Here is a 16826-nt window from a genome sequence, read left to right on the forward strand (position 1 = left end):
TTGGATCTTTGTCCGTCGATAGGTCGAGTTCTAAATCTTGCCACAGTTGTGATATCCATCTTTAATCAAATTAGTATAGTGTTTAATTCATGTCACAGCTATTATATAGCACATTTATTAATATAATCGGGGCTATTTATCATCGGCTTGTTTTTGACAATTTATATCACACGATAAAATGTGGAAAGATGACATGCAACAAACACACTGACGCAGTTGCTTTTCACAGTACACCATGGTAACCAACCAAAAAGAGAAAGATCTACATTTGGTTTATGCAGTAATATTGTAGAATGACTGATATGAAAATATATAATTGTATTATTGGAAAGGAATATGCATCGTACATATAAATTTAGCTGCACTTTTTTTATCAAACTTTCTGCATAATTGTGCAATAACCTCTTTTAGTTTTAAAACTCAATTTTGTGGTCTTGTGTGATCTCATCACGTGTTATGTAAATGGCGATTGTGGATTTTTTAAAGTAAAAAACTAAGCAATGTTCTTAGCGATTTAAAAGTTAATATCAAAACAATTATTTTCAGGAACAGATAAACCGACGTGATTCCCTGGCTAGAGTAGTTTACACGGTGCGTGTGATGATGTGTCGTGGTGTAATTCCATCGTCTTTAACAATTAACACCGCCAATAGATTAACAGGAGTCTACGGCCAAATCTCAAAGAGAATCCTCTATCAACTATCCCCAATCCCAAACAGCTGCAGCCGCCACCTCTTGGTCCTGGATTAGTTACCATTTGTTTAGCGTAATCTGCCGTGTTAGTCTCTCATCCAAGTGCATGATTGGCGTCGAACATTCAACCGTGTCTCTGTCTCGTTCAAATCCGAAGCTAAATCACGACGCGGCGGACAACGGCTTTGCTTGCTGATGGGGTTAGTGTCTCTGGAGTGTGGACGCTGGTAGCCGGTAGGGATAAACCGTCCACGTCGGACTGCCTCTTTCGCTTGCAAAAGCAAAGCTGACGGCTGCATGGTTGACGATGGCTTTGCAGTCAACGATTGCAGGCCAGTATTGGAGATGCACATCTTTTTTTCCCATCGTCTTAGGGGGTGTTTAGTTGGTGAAATAAAAATTTTTGCGTGTCACATCAGGATGTCGGAAAGAATTTTCGGATAAGAATGAAAAAACGAATTTCACGGCTGGCGTGGAAACCGCGAGACAAATCTTTTGAGCCTAATTAATCCGTCATTAGCGCATGTAGGTTACTGTAGCACTTATGGCGCTCAAAAGATTCGTCTCACGATTTCTCACATGACTGTATAATTAATTTTTCGTTTTATCTATATTTAATACTCTATTTAGGTGTCCAAAGTCTTGATGTAATATTTTTAGGTGAAAATTTTTAGGAAGTAAACGGAGCCTTAACCATCGTCCATGAAGGCTGTTCCTCCCATGTCATCGTCGACTTGACGCATGAGAATGAGACGCGTGACGACTTGGTTAACCTCTCCATCTGTTCGTGTGCCGGCGAGCCATGCGAAATTAATCGCTCCGCGCTGCGAGAAAAACGATCCCCGCGAATCGAACGGCTTCAACTGGGCGAGGCAAGTCTAGATCAGGACCAACGGGAGAGATGAAAGCGAGGCGATGGACACGATCGGCGGCGGAGAGCGAACGAAACAGGCTCGGATGGAAACCGTCAGCCACGGCGAGGACGAGAATGCTACTCCCACTACTACACGCCCCGAGGCTGGGCCACGCGCGCGCCCACCAGGCCACTACCCGGCCGAGTCCACGCGAGTACGCGACAGCCGAAGGGTGGGGGTGGTGAGCAACCGGATCCCGGCCCAAACGTCCGGGAAGATCCATTCCGCACAGCGCCCGCCACCGCCGCCGCCGCAACATCGCCGTCGCCGTCTGCCGCTGCCTCCCAGCGAACGCGAAAGACGAAAACGTCAAGGAAAGGGGACTCTCTGTGCAAAAGTAAAGAAAGAAAGAACGAAGGCGATTCGTCGCAATCCTTCCACTCCCCTCCCGGTCATTCTCAAGTTTTTCCCCTTTTTGCACGCACATGAAGCACAGCCAGTCAGCCACACACGCCGGTTATTATTGGTTGATGCACTGTTTACCTGTTCATTTGGGTTGGCCTGATCTGGCGGTGAGTGACACGACTTGCGTTTAGACTTTAAACAATGGCCTCACATAGGTAGTGCCTGGTGCAGGGGCGATTAGCCATGATGTAGCGTGATTCTTTCCTTGCAGGCTTCCTTTCCTAGCCTATCGGCCACCTTCTCCAACCGGTACAGGGGCTATCTGGTTGACCAAACCAATCTGCCAAGTGCCAACCCGTCAATTCCTCAACATGGGGATCAGATCAGGAGGCCCTCTCATCTTGCCAATTCCATCTTCTTTCTATCCTCCTTTCCTCTTCTTTCTCGTTCTTCTCTTCTAGTATTCGTGCATAAAATTGCTAAACTATTGCCAGTAGTCTCTGGACCAATGAGTCGACGAGGCCATGTGGTTTGGTTTTGTTTAGCGTCCAGTCTCTCTCCTCCTCTGTTTCCATCATCATCGAAAGCCTACCAACTCTCTTCGATTATTCCGAGCAGCCAATTAGTATTGGCGTCTTGACCTGTTCGGAGAATTTCCTCTCATTTATATGCGCTCATCGTGGTAGTTAGATGCGCTCTCGAGAAGCAAAGCGAGGTAGGAGAAGAGAGATTTGATCGAATTACGTACTTAAGCCGTGGGGGAAGGTGTTTTCTTGTGTTGTTTCAGCTCGGGGTGGGTGGGGGCGTGTCGATGGAGAAGTGGAGCAGGGGGTTGTCCTGCCGGGCCGCCATCTGCGGCGTCGTCGTCCTGCTCAGCGCCACGGCCTTCTCCTGCTCGCTCGCCGCCGAATTCCGCAAAGTCAAGGTCAGGCTCCGCTCTTGCGCTCTCCGACGCCGGCATGGCGGGCGGGTCGGTCGGTTGATCTCACTCACGCCCTGGATCTGGGTGATGCCTTTGCACAGGAGAAGGACATGAAGCTGGACGGCAGCCTCTGCTCGCTGCCCAAGAGCTCCGCCTTCGAATTGGGCGTCGCGGCCATCGCCTTCCTCTCCGTGGCGCAGCTGGTCGGCACCACGGCGGCGGCGACCACCATGTGCGCGGCGTCCAAGCGCAGCAAGTCGTCCACCGCCAAGCGCCGCGCGGCGTCCGTCGCCATCCTCGTCCTCTCATGGTACGCCCCCTGGCCCCATGGCGGCCAAACAAACAATCAATGCATGGTTCCTTCGTCAAAACGCTTCTGCCGTGCGAGTGGATCACTGAGCCCGCGCGTCGCCGGCCGTTTTGCAGGGTGAGCTTCGCGCTGGCCGTCGTCCTGCTGGCGACCGCGGCGAGCATGAACCACGGGCAGCGGTACGGCCGCGGGTGGATGGACGGCGACTGCTACGTCGCGAGGAACGGCGTGTTCGGCGGGGCCGCCGCGCTGGTCGTCGTCACGGCGCTCCTCATCCTCGGCCTCACCTCCGCCGCCAAACCATCCTCGTGCGCCACCGCAGCAGCAGCCGGCAGCCCGGCCGCCACAGCGACAGCCCGTCCCGACGCGGCCGAGGACGCCGAGCGGGCGAGCGGGCGATCCAAGCAATGACCACGCAGACGGGGCGGGCCAACCGGAGGAGGAGGGCTGGAGGGGTGGACGGTGCGCCGCGCTGTTCGTCCCGCAAAGGCCAAGCCGCGTGGGGGCATCTCCGCTTGCTGGCAAAGGGCAACGGCCGGAGACGGGTGGGGCTGATGATGGGTGGAGGCGGGTATACCGGTGGGTTAGATATTTTAGCTGGACAAAGGTACATAGCATTACTGACAAAACTACTGACCACGGCCGTGCAAATTGTAAATGAAACCATATTAAACCGACCCATGCAAAGGAAACACAGGTGATACATGAATTAATCACAGCATTTTACTAGTACTTTCTTGCTCGTGCGTGCCAGCTTTTCGTGCTTGTTTTCTTTTATTTATTTATATATCCAGAACGTGTCTCTTGGTTGTACGCTCGTATTTCAGCATGTTCGCTTGGTGCTGTGCTGCTGGCAAAGGCTGGCTCTGTATATTATGAGTTTGCTTTGGGAGCTCAGGATTTTCAGAATCAACTGAAGAGAAGTAAATTTCTCATAATTTTTTAGAAAACTACTTTTTACAACGTCTTACTTTTATTTTATTTTCTGAGTTTTAAGACTCCAGATTCTAGGAAACAGGATGATGTTTATAAGAACTTCTAATACTTAGAAATAAAAATTTTGTGAGAAGTTTTAACTGCCAAAAACTTCCCCAACCGTCCTATGTACTAGCATACATTCTTTTCGACTCTGTAGACTGTGAATCCTATCTCTCTTTCCTGTGGGAAGACAAAAATGACACGGGGATACCAATGTAATGGCTCCATGTTAATTAAGCAGCCGCATTGTTGCAAACTTGCAATGAGAATGATATGCACGTTGGCTCATACGCACTTAGGCAGGGGCGTAGCCTGTTGGAGATCGCGGCCGGAAAAAAAATAATTTGAAAAATAGGGCTAAATTAATGTAGTATTAACTGTTTTTAAAATTTATATGATAATTTTATATAATTTTAAAGGGGTGATGGATCTAGGCGTAGGGCTCCAGCCATAGCTACTGTAAGACTGTGTCCGTCCCTGTAGGAGATACATGGATAAAAAAACACTTGTAATCCATTCGATTCGATGAAATATAAAAGGATTGGATTCCTATAAAAATATTTTGTTTTCAGAAATTACGTATAAGAAAAACCGTACAGGTTCAAGAAAATTTCTATCCAATTAATTAAACCTGTTAGAAAAATTCTATGAATTAATATGATCATGTATTTTTATTCCTACCCATTTTTTATTTATATGGGTTAAAATTTATCTAGACCGTATAAGGCCATCAGTTTCTCAGTTTCTATCTTTTCAGAGTCATAAGTGGTTGTTAGATCTAGGGATTTTTTTTTTGTCCCTTGTCATATCGGATGTTTAGAGTTAATTAGGAGTATTAAATATAAATTGATAATAAAACTAATTGCATAAATAAAGATTATTTCATTAAGACACGATTAGCAAATGTTTACTGTAGCATCACATTCGCTAATTATGGACTAATTAGGCTTAATAGATTCGTCTCGGGAAATAGTTTAGAGTATGAGACGAATTTTATTAATAGTCTATATTTAATACTTCTAATTAGTGTCTAAATATTCGATATGATAGGGAAAAAAAAGTTCCAAAGAAACAACCAGGCCCTAAAAACGTACAATCTCCGGCTTTGGAAGTAGTAGCAGCATGGAATTTGCCGAGTGAGGATGAGACGGCGCCGCTGGTCCAACAATGCGGCGAACGATGCAACGCAGAAGCGTGCAAAGGACAAACTATATCTGCACTCTGTCAGATCGTAAAGCTGGAAAGGGTGTGCAACTGTGATTTTTTTTAAAAAAAAATCGATGCAGGCAGGTCCGATGTTCTCTTTCAGGTTGGCATCAGCAGCAGGTTGGCTTGGTATGCTAGTACGCTACGGGTGGAAAGTGGAAAATAAGGCAAAATGATTCGGCAAGTGAGCCATACGGGCTGGCATCTATCCTGTGTTCTTTGTTTTCTTGCACAGGAAAAATGCATGGGAAATACGTTAGTTACTCCGTAACTCTCTTATTACTAGAGCACCGACAGTTTTTTTCCATGATCAGCAGTGGATCATTCATTACGCAAAGCGGAAGACCATATGTAAGCAACGCACTAGGTGATCATTAGATGAGCCAAGCCAAGCAATGCGGGCGTTGGAAGATAAACACTACCGGCCTATTCTTGATCGTTCATTTTGCATTTGTTTCTCTTTTTTCTTTTTGGGAGAAGTGAATATTTAGTAGATATTAAAGATAGTAACAAAATATTTGACGCATCCCAATTAATATGGAATGAATGAAATTGAGTATAAGATGAGAAAAAAAGTATAAATGGTGAGTGACTTATATGGGATAAGTAATATAAATAGCGTTAGAATCATTTGTGTGTACTTCTTTGAAAATAAACATTTGTGAATTTATCATCACTCAACCACCAACTCTCCGATTTATATAGTTAATATAAAAACATTAACAAATATATAAAGTAATTATGAGATGATATACGCAGAAACTAATAGTAATAATAAGTTAATGATATTTTACTTTAATTAAAATCTCGTTATAACATATGGGAGATATAGTAGTATGTGAAATAAAATCTATATACTACTCCCTCCAGTATGACACCGTTGACTTTTAGAATTATGTTTGACCATTCGTCTTATTCAAAATTTATATCCAAATATGCAAAATTATAATGCATAATTAAAGTTTCTATAATAATAAATTATATTATAACAAAATAATTAATAATTATATAACTTTCTTGAATAAGACGAATGGTCAAACGTGGACCTAAAAGTAAACGGCGTCATATAAAAAAATATGGAGGGAGTAAAAATACTTAAATTTTGGAATGGATAAAATTGTTATTTTACCACTCTCAAAATGTGGGTTCGATAAAATGCCACTTCTAGTTTTGCCTTCGCTACAATACCATTCTCAAACTACTGCAACACGTTGAAATATCATCTTCATTCATTTGGAACAAAAGAAAATGTTTTTTCATTTTATTCTCTTGTGAGTTTACCTAATTACCCTCGAGATTATAGGTAATAAGCTAGTTCAGTTAATCAAATGGTGTGGGCAATTAGAGAAATATTTTTGAAAATAAAAAAATAATTAAACATATAATATCAAATAAGGTGGTGAGGCAAGCCATATATTTATTACAAACTAAAATATATATAAAAATAAAATGAAAAATATATGCACCAATGCACCATTCAAGCATAATTCTATGTGTTCTGATAATATTTGAGTAGTTAACTTAATTAACCGTTCAAGGAAGCACCCACAATTATAAAATTTAGGTTACTATTTCTTCCACACTTAAATTTACAAAGTGAATCAAGTTCTTTTAGTAAATGGGTTAAGGGCGCAAATGACATTTCACCCAAAAAAATTGTCTGGTTGATTTTTTTTGGAAGGAAATGAGATAAATGTCATTTAACCATATTGCACAAGTTTGAGAATAGCATTTTAGCGAAGGAAAAATTAGAAGTGGTATTATAGCGAACCCACATTTTGAGAGTGGTAGAACAGCAATTTCAATGAGCAATGAAACATCCCCACCATGTAGTGATTTATTGGGTAGAGTCTAATCAAGTCAGGCTGTTATCATCCAACGATTATATTATAGAACAATAAGACGGAGGCTTGGTTTGGATCAAGAAAACTTTAAAGAAATTATCGGTCACATCTTTTTGTTTTTCCTATATTTATAGGTCAAATTTTAAATTCTTAACCTTAAATTTAGAGTAGATTTTAGAGATTTTTATAGCAATTTATTTTGAGCCTTGGCTTTATATCTAAGAGAACATATATAAAAGGTTATTCGTAAATTATTTTTTAATTATAAATAAGCCAACTAATTATCTCGAGGGTTTCTAGATCTAAATAATCTCATGAGAGCCAAATTTAGCTACCACCCCACACGAAGGTTTTAAATTCAGCCACCATTTCAGCCTCCACCTCTGCTACAGCTTCTTGTGCGACAAGATCGGCGCTACCACCACTCAGAGAGGAGCCTTGCATGGATGTTGGGAACAGTCCATATTGAAAATGAAGGTAAAGTTATACCAACTTAAAAAGTAGGGAATATCATTTATCTCTTAGGCTAGCTTTTAGGCATAGCAAGATTTCCTTCCAGTTGAGCCAATATCTTCCGTACCATGAACACTTGGGTGGTCTAGGCCTGAAGTCCAGTGGATCACGGGTGTGAGACCCATATGTACCTATGTGTGGAGCCGGTTTGGTTAGTGAAACACAATTGAGGTCGGTATGTGATTGAGGGGCATCAATGTGTGACACGAAATATTGTTGGAAATAGTCTCACACTAAAAAATAAGTTAGTTGTACGAACTTAAAAGTGGGGAGGTATTTTTTTGGCCAAATACTGGAGCGTGAGGAATAGAACATAGAAAAGTGATTTATTTTTTCTTTTACTAACTGTAATTCTACGTAGTCGTAGATGACACGTCGGATGAGGATCCGAATAACGTGCTGTCTGTAGAATGAAACCGTCCAGAAACTTAATTGCAACGGTTTTGATAGGTAAAGGATGTTATAAACCCCAATTCTACAGCTGAGTTATATGAATGAAACTTGATCAATAACTGTGAGATCTATAGTGGACGTTTTCTAGTCCCGATAGATCTAAATTCTGGCCCATCACCTATACGACTGGCCCTAACTTACCAGCCTACACAGTTGAGACGTTTTCATAGTCGAGTAAAGGTTATTTTCTCTCCCTTAACTATTGGCTAAATACAATTTACATCCCTCTAGCTTTAATTTTTTTTCCCTCAACTATAAAACCAGGTACAAAGGCTCCCTTAACTGATAATACCAGTTTAATAAACCTCGGTTGTTTTGAGAGTAGTTTTGATCGCTTACATGGACATTGACTTAGTTTTTTACCCTATATAGTGTTGTTGTGTAATTATAGTCGGCTAAACAATAAAAGAACTCACTGGATTCACTCCCCGCCATTTCTAGTGCGTTTTGCGCAAAGAACGCGGCTGTGGCGTTGTCGGTGGTGAGGGTCTGGTCGGAGGCGAGGACACCACGGCTGCCAGGAGGTTTTGGTAGTAGTTGGTGTCGAACGTGTTCTCAGTGCCATCGTCCATGGCCACCGTGTCCGCGCTCCCCTGGGGGCACACCCGCACCAGCCGTGACCCCGACTCACTTCCCGCTATTTCTGAGGCCTCATGCTCGGCGTCGGACATCGCCTCATTTCCACTAGTGACCTTGACCCCAAAGCAGGACTCGATGCATGAGCACTCAGACCCTAAGTCGGCCGCCTCCGAGGGCTCCTCCTCCTCGTCAGGTGCCGGGTCGCCTCGCCAGGCCCACGGGTGAAACACGCCCTTAGTGTCCAGTTCACCGAGCTTCATCTCCGCAAGACCACGATGGGGTTGGGATGTGTGGGAGCTGCGCCTACGCCACCGGTGGTCTCTCCATGTCCGCGCCCACATCGACGTCCATGCGCATGTCGCTTATCAATGGCACACACACTCTCGCGATCGATCAAGCAGTAGTTTGGTGGATTTTGCTTCGGTTTGAGCAATTCCGTGTGATGTTTCTGCAACATCTAGTAATAAAATTATTTATCGTGCATTCACTTCACAGATCGTTCAACCACGGATTTCTCTTCACTTTTTCTCTGATTCAACTCCATTGTCCGCGTGAATGAATCAATCTAATGGTGGGAATGCACAAGAAAAATAGCTATGCTCGATGCGTCCACCACATTGAACGACAGCGCATCGTCGACCCTCAAGCTGAGCCCGTGGGAGGATGTGCCGGCCCATGGGGAGGGGGAGCTAGTCAAGTGGATCCATTCAGATTTTTTTTGCTAATTGTAATTACACATCATCACCATATATGACTAAAACCAAGTCAACGCACCACGTAAGTGACACATCAGCCAAAATCACTATCAAAACAGTTAAGAAAGATTTATTAAAGTAGCATTGATAGTTGAGGAAGTCTATGTACCTGGTTTTATATCTGAGGAACGTAAATTAGATTCAGCCAATTGTTAAAGGAGTTAAAATGACCTTTTCCTTTTTCATAGTCTCTCGATAGATCTAAATTCTGGCCCATTAAAATAAATTGCTGACCTCTACGTATAGGCTACTAGCCTACCTAATGGGGGCCTTAATGATTTCCTATATGGGCCTATGCTCTGGACTCTTCACGGATCACAAAATTCCAGTAGCAGGCATGTTATCCCGGCTAGTGACATGGCCCAGGATTCTGACAGAAACTTTCGTGATAGTACTAGTAGAATACAATCACATCTTATCGCCGTAGTTCTCTCGTGAGTGGTTCACGTTAGCTGAAATGAAAAGGCATACTAGAAAAGAGAGACTGAGTTGATTTTTTTTTGTTCAGAATAAAATATTAAAACGGATACGTACCGGGTTCCTAGATCTAAGCCAATCTCACGAGAATCAAATTCAGCTACCACCCCCACTCGACAACGAGGTTTTAAAATCAGAGAGATATCCCATGGCTATCTGTGTAAAGATTTTGTGAGGTTGCATGCACACGTAATATGTGCCCTCGGCAAAAGCTGTAACAAAAAAGAGATCCTGGTTATCTCCGTTTCTGATGATCTGTAGCCGTCTTTCTGGTGCGTTTTGATATCCCCAATCCGCGACTGTCAGACGGACACACAAAAATGCGCTGTAAAGCAGATCGAGCTAAGTATCCTCTGGTGGTCGCTAGTGGAGCCAGAGGCCGTAGTTCGTGATGATGACTGTGATCTCAAATCAGAAGCCTTTATATGCCATTAGTTTGAGGGCTTCTTTTTTCCCGGAAAGCAACGCGCAGCCAGCTGCGATTTTGTTTCTGGCTACACATCGCGTTTCTTTTTAAGTGAAAAGCACAAGTGCAGCTCGATCGACCAAAGCGATCGGTTTGGCCAATGTACGAGTGAATGGATTAAAAAAGGCACAGCATAAAAGGACTGACGCATTAGCTTGGATCTTTGCCTCATGGGTCATGGCTGTATCTCCCTCGAGCAATTGTATGGATGCACATATCTTAAACTAAGCAATCTGAGGACTGTGCTGTGGTGGACTTGTGATCAGAAAAAGGATAACAAGGACAGCTGAATGGAAAATAAATTTAATATGGCACGCATCGAGGTTTCTGAATTATAAAAACAAGTGAAAGAAAAGTTGATGGCGCATGCATGGGTCCGCACAATCAAGTCCACCCTGACAACTGGCTTAGTGCTGCAGCTAGCATATATGTATACATCATATATCCTCACCTTTGCCTCCGCTAAAAATAATGAAAGACCCGATTGCTTAACCAGGCAGAGAGTGCTCGTGGGCCAAAAAGAAGATCAGAACAAATGATGATCTGTCACCAAAGGCCCTAGTGTATACTACTACTGTTCGCGTTTGAGCTTTGAGACTGACCAGCAGCTGTATCCCAATCTAGCCAGATTGCCACTAAATAATAGAAGAGTGATGCAAAGCTACTTGCCCACCGGTCCTCCTTTTCGCCTTTTGGATATCATTATGGAGTAAACTACAACTAAGGAAGCAACCAAGGAAGCAGGGAACCGTCGTATCAACAGCGAGGAGCACGCAGCTTAGCTAGCTGTTTACTAGTAGCAGCTTACTAGTACAGTATTAGTTTAGCTTGGGGAAGGCGACGTGGAGAGAGCAACCGGTAGGGCAGACAGACAAACCAGTACAACTGTAGGTTCAGTGCACGGCGAAGCGTCCACCCGCGTGACAGGAGAGCAAGGACCGAAAAGGCGGGGGATAGGGAGATGGGAGGATCCCGGGCCGAGACGGAAAGCGAAAGCGACGCCACGGCACACGCACACGCATATTGCTGCTACCATCATGTACCGGGGTTTAGATTAGATTAGCGGTATCGGGACGGCCGACCAGGTGCAAGTAGCAGCAGCCCAGCAGCAACCAACAACGGCATCAAGTAGCTAGCGGCGGCACCAATACCAGAAGCTGTTCCGCTCAACTTTTGCCTTGCGTGGTTTTCCATCAGGCGCGGATCACATCAGTCTGGCCCCCGGCTGTTTCTCTCTGGTTCCTCTCGTCACGCGTGCCTTGAACCTGCCCGGTTTGATAAAAGAGTCTGGCTTAATCCGTGCCGCGCCGCGCGTCGCTGTCTCTGCCCCTCGCGGTCTCGTCTTTCTCCTCTCTCTCTCTCTCTCGCGCGCGCGGGGTCGCGGTCGCGGTCTCGCATCGCGGGCGCGCCAAGAGGAGCGGCGACCGCGACCGCGGGAGCGCAGGCGCAAGTGGCTCGTGCTCGCGTGGGGCCCCGCGTGCGCGGCGCCGGATAACGGCAGGGCAGAGTCGACGCGGAAAAGTCAGCCGTCGCGCTCGCGTCTCGTCGACGGAGAGATAACTGCAAACCAAAAGGGCACGCGCGCGTCATGGTTGAAAAATAAAAACCGACGGGATTACGAGAGAAACTACCCACCCCCGGAATGCAATGCTACGCATACGCTAGGCCGTTTCGGGGGCCTTTGACCGAGCCGGCGATGTGCGTCGGCGTGGCGTCGTTTCCCGGTGATGAGAGACGAACGAGATGAGCTGAAAAGAGCTTTTCGCTGCAACAGAAAACTGACAGATGGATGGAACCACGCGTCGTTTTGGTTCGCCCATGCTGCGTGCTTTACAGCCAGTTGGTCATACTGTATATCCTTTGCAAACCTCATGGCAGAAAGGTACACGTGCACTATTGAGGAAGAACGGAGGATGGGAAATCAATCGACCGTGCAAACAAAGCCGCACACTGTTCAAAGCGGAAATTTCGAAGGAGATAATCTAGAAATCCTGGTGAGCTGAACGTATCCTTTGCGTCAGTTTCTGATTTGCTTTGACTCTTCGATTGTGTTTGCGTGTGGTGTAACTGTTTTTAGAGTACCAGTCGGCACTGCTTCATTGCTATACGTGTCAACCGGGACTACGAATATGATCGCCCTCATGGATGCATGTACGGTCGGCATTGGACTTGACTATTAATAAGGTACGCACGTTAATTTTCCTATCAGGTTTGGTACGGGTTTCCACTTTCCAACATATCGTCGGATAGCAATTTTCATCTTTAACGGTTTTAACGACAACGGTGAACACGGCCTGTGCATATAGTCGGCCACTCGGACAGCAGTTTGTCTTGTCCGTGGAAAACCAAGACAACTAACGCGACCTTAACGTGGCAATGCGCATTACTTGGCAATAGAAGAGGCCGAGGCTGACTGAACTGAGCCAAGTACGCAACGAGACAAGCAAACAGCTATAGCTATCGCCATATATGCAAGTAGTCGGCATTGACCCTGCCCGGTCGGTAGGGACGACAAAATCATATGGCTCGCCACTTCGCCTATGATACGCGAGGAGTACGTACAGTACGGTGTAGACTGACTTCGCTCGCTCGTTCGCTCGTCCAGACTCATCAGCTGATGAGCTGAGCTAGCAGCCAGGGTGAGACTACCTGCCACCAATCGAAGCTCGTACGGCGAACACCGAACACTAGTTGGCTACCGGTATTACAGCAGGGGGCCGGCCAGCAGCACATGGACGGTTGATCGATCGATCCGCAGGTGACAGGCGAGGCGTACCGATCGACCGTACATGCACATACCTGGTCAGGTGCGCGCATGATCGAGAATGCGAGATACGCAGCGCACGGTTGGACGCAAAATCCGCGAGCGACGATCGATTGGCGATCAGATCAACGTCTGTCTGGAATCGTGGTGAATCATCATGCATGGGTGGCCCGCGCGAGGGCCCGCGCGAGTGCGTGATTGGGGTAGCGCGTGCGCGCGTACGCGCGAGGATGGGAGCAAGATATGTGTGGCGCGGAGCCGATCGCGGGGGCGGGACCCCGTGCCTGGGTGCTGCCTCAGCGGCTCCGCCCACTGGCGACGCGAGGGACCAGGCAACCACTCGCGCGCGTCGCATCCGCATGCGCCCCCCAAACCCAATCAACCAGCGCAGGGTTCTTTCTCTCGTTCTCCCCCTCTCCTGTACTGTTTGCTCGCGCGTCGTAGGCCCTGGCCCCGGTTGTGCAGTGCCAGTACGTACGCCTCTCACTCTCTCATCCTCTGGCAGCGTGCTTGAATGCTCAATGCATCTCCCCCTGCCTCGCGCCTCGTCGCGTTGCTGCGTACGATCTGCGCTACAGTGCGACCAGGCTAGCGGCAGGGTATGGAGTCCGTACGCATGCAGGCAGGGCGCGGCCATTTTGCAGATGGACCTATATAGTTCAGCCCGGTCGGGACCTATGTCTGCAAATTTATGCATGCATGCAGCTGCTTCGCTAAGTATATTTGTTCGAGTACGGTACCGTAGGCCTGCTAATGGATTGGATAAAAATAGATTAATTGAGTTTTAATTTGGATTGTCTTTGGTTGTTGTAAATGGACTGTTACTTTAAATGGTTTGGTTTGGATTGGTATGGATTGGATTTGCTTAGCTGATTTCAGTTTCTAAATGGATTTAATCCGTGGAGGGCAAATACATCCTCTAATTGGGTAGATAATGGATAAGAGAATAGACATATGTGAGATCCACATGTATAAATTGATTAAATTTGTACAAAGTTGTTTTTATACATAATAAATCATTGTACCAAATTTCAGTCAAATTTGATAATTTTTTATAATATGAACATGAGTTTTAAAATTTTAGATCCGAGTTTATGCATACCAAATGGGTGCATCCATTCCGCAAGAGTGGATTGGATCTATTTTAACCAAATGAATTGGTGCGAGTTGAGCTAAAAATCAAAGTTGGATTGATTTGGATTGAATCCTAATAAAGAATAATTGATGTGAGTTGACTTGCTAGACTAACTAGCAAAGAAATGTATCGAAGTGGATTTGGATTGGATTACTATCCATTAGTAGGCTTAGGTACGGCGCATCTGGCCCGGTTAGCTGCTGACGGAATCCGGAGCGTTACGATCGTATAGCCAAAAACACACACACATTAGATTGGGAACGGCGAGGAATTGAAAGAGTACAAATGACGTTTGTGAATTGTGATACAGCGAAGGATATATCCTAAATCCATCGAGCCACAAACAACAAACAATTAGGACGAAAGAAAGGTTACGTGGATGATATGTGCTGGGATTTCGGCATTTTATCTTTGCACAAAATAGGATTGCGAGAGTACGCACATAGTGCGATGTGCCGATGTAGACATGAATGGAGGTCGCTGTAGTGCTTGTACACACCCAACTGAAGTTTAGCAAAACAAAGATTCTAGATATCTAGGAGACCTTTCGATCGTCTTATGCAGACAAATTAATAATGCAACGGCACTAACTGACACTCGTAACGACTCGCTTCTTCCTCCATCAACATGTACCTTTCCATAGCATATTTTGTCTACATAGACCTGTACGAAGACCTGGTCCCAGCAGAGACCGGGTGTAATTGAGGTGATGGGGTGGCATAATTCAATGTCTAGTGCCGACATTACATGGCCAATTTAACAACTGCAATTTCCTTTGATGAAAATTTTTAAGCGCGAGGGCGCGAGTTTTAATTTGAAAGAAAGAAGATTACATGCAATGGCCTAATCGTTTTTCTTATACTTGTAGGTCAAAATTTAAATTATATAGCTTGATTTTGAAGTCAATTTTATGATTTTTCCTATGTTTTATTTTATAATTATTTTTGAGTCATGACGGATACATATACAATTTTACTCCTTTTATTGGCTAATAAGTTATGAACATAAATATAGGCATAAGCGAAAGAGCCTTGTCACATGCCTACCAAAAGGTCACTGTTTAAAGTTCTTACTAGAATAACACCATTTACACTATGTTTAGGATGTGGTGCCCTTGCAGGATCAAAATGTGCAAAAGAACCATGAATTTCTATTTCAGTTTGAATCAATCCAATTCCAATAGTTGACCAAACTTTTGTATCAGATTGATATAGTAGATCAATTAACAACTACCTGGATAGAAGTGTGCAAAAAAAAAGTACACACTTCTAATTCAAATGGAGTGAGTATGTAAAAAAATGGCACGTCGATCTTCATGAAAAAGATGTCAATCAAAACAAATGGGTCTATATATAATCCACCTCCTAACACCTTACAAAATACTTTCACATAAGACGGAAGTCAGACAAATTTCTTCCCTTTTTATTTTAGTTCTCACTTTTTGTAATCTTTGCGTGGGGGGTATGTAGTCTTTTGGTTGGAATAGATGTTGCACCTGCAATAGTTTCCACCTCTCTTCCAAATCCTCCATGAGCTCTCTGGTAGTGTGAATGCACAATATCTAGTATATAGAGTTTGTCTCGAATCTGGATTCATACCGCTTGCACAGCCCACATCGATCGGAACATCTCTTTTACCTCTAGATGTCCAATCAACTGCTATGCCTCTAACACATTTCAGGGAGAACTAGTTAGCTAGTTGAGTTTGTAAGATGTGTGAGAGAATTATGCTTGGGTCAATAAGTGGAAAATACATGATGGTATATATACAAAGTGACATGAGAGTATAGTCCTATCAATAACAAGCAAGCCAATATGTCAAATATAAGAGGGACAGGGGTGTTACCCACATGCAAGTGAGGGTAGTGGTGATTTGAGATGTCGATGTTTTGTGTCGACAATAATTGTTGAGGGTGGCACATGAGAACAAAAGTACAAAATGATCTGTAGGAGACAAAGATTACCTAGATTCAAGCTCTCAAAGATGACATAATATCATACTCCTGATTGATTGTAGTTTGATTAGCTAAAACCCTAAAAAAGACTCAGTAATGAGGACAACGAGTGAATCTGTCAGTCATGGCCCTCGAGGAACCCCATACCTCCCTTTATAAGATATAGATACCTAATCAAAGATGACTAAATATCTGTCATATCTAAACAACTGTGCCTGATTAATTATGGAAACCGAGACATAGAAAACTAAACCTTGTCATACCTAGTTGTATATTACACGGTTGTTATCTTTATGTTTTCTTTTACTTATTGGAAACTCTTCCCTATATGAATGTGTATGGTATAACACTTATTCAGATAATCCTAGATGAGATATAACACTAGCCGCCTTCATTTTGGCGTTAGCAATGGGTATCAACATCTACGGCGGGAGGCGTCGGGCATATGGATGGATGGTTTGATTCATAACCTTAATTATCATTTGTTGAACAACAAAGATCTATTGATATATCACATG

At 44.4% G+C, this 16826-nt stretch overlaps 1 protein-coding gene across 1 annotated transcript; it reads left to right on the plus strand.

The window, feature by feature from the left end:
- The first annotated feature begins 1682 nt into the window (after positions 1-1682).
- On the plus strand, positions 1683-4007 carry LOC102708688 (protein MODIFYING WALL LIGNIN-1). Its single transcript, XM_006647691.3, has 3 exons — positions 1683-2877; positions 2976-3184; positions 3301-4007. The coding sequence occupies exons 1-3, from the start codon at positions 2764-2766 to the stop codon at positions 3593-3595; spliced, it is 618 nt and encodes a 205-aa protein (XP_006647754.1). The 5' UTR covers positions 1683-2763; the 3' UTR covers positions 3596-4007.
- Positions 4008-16826: the final 12819 nt, after the last annotated feature.

Source organism: Oryza brachyantha, chromosome 2 (assembly GCF_000231095.2).
Source record: "Oryza brachyantha chromosome 2, ObraRS2, whole genome shotgun sequence".
NCBI lineage: Eukaryota > Viridiplantae > Streptophyta > Magnoliopsida > Poales > Poaceae > Oryza > Oryza brachyantha.

What these genes read in the sequence shown, in the direction of transcription:
- LOC102708688 (XM_006647691.3), top strand. Translation starts at nt 2,764, where the DNA reads ATGGAGAAGTGGAGCAGGGGGTTGTCCTGCCGGGCCGCCATCTGCGGC. An exon ending in CCGAATTCCGCAAAGTCAAG is followed by an intron (nt 2,878 to 2,975) that starts GTCAGGCTCCGC and finishes GCCTTTGCACAG; the next exon opens with GAGAAGGACATGAAGCTGGA. An exon ending in GCCATCCTCGTCCTCTCATG is followed by an intron (nt 3,185 to 3,300) that starts GTACGCCCCCTG and finishes GCCGTTTTGCAG; the next exon opens with GGTGAGCTTCGCGCTGGCCG.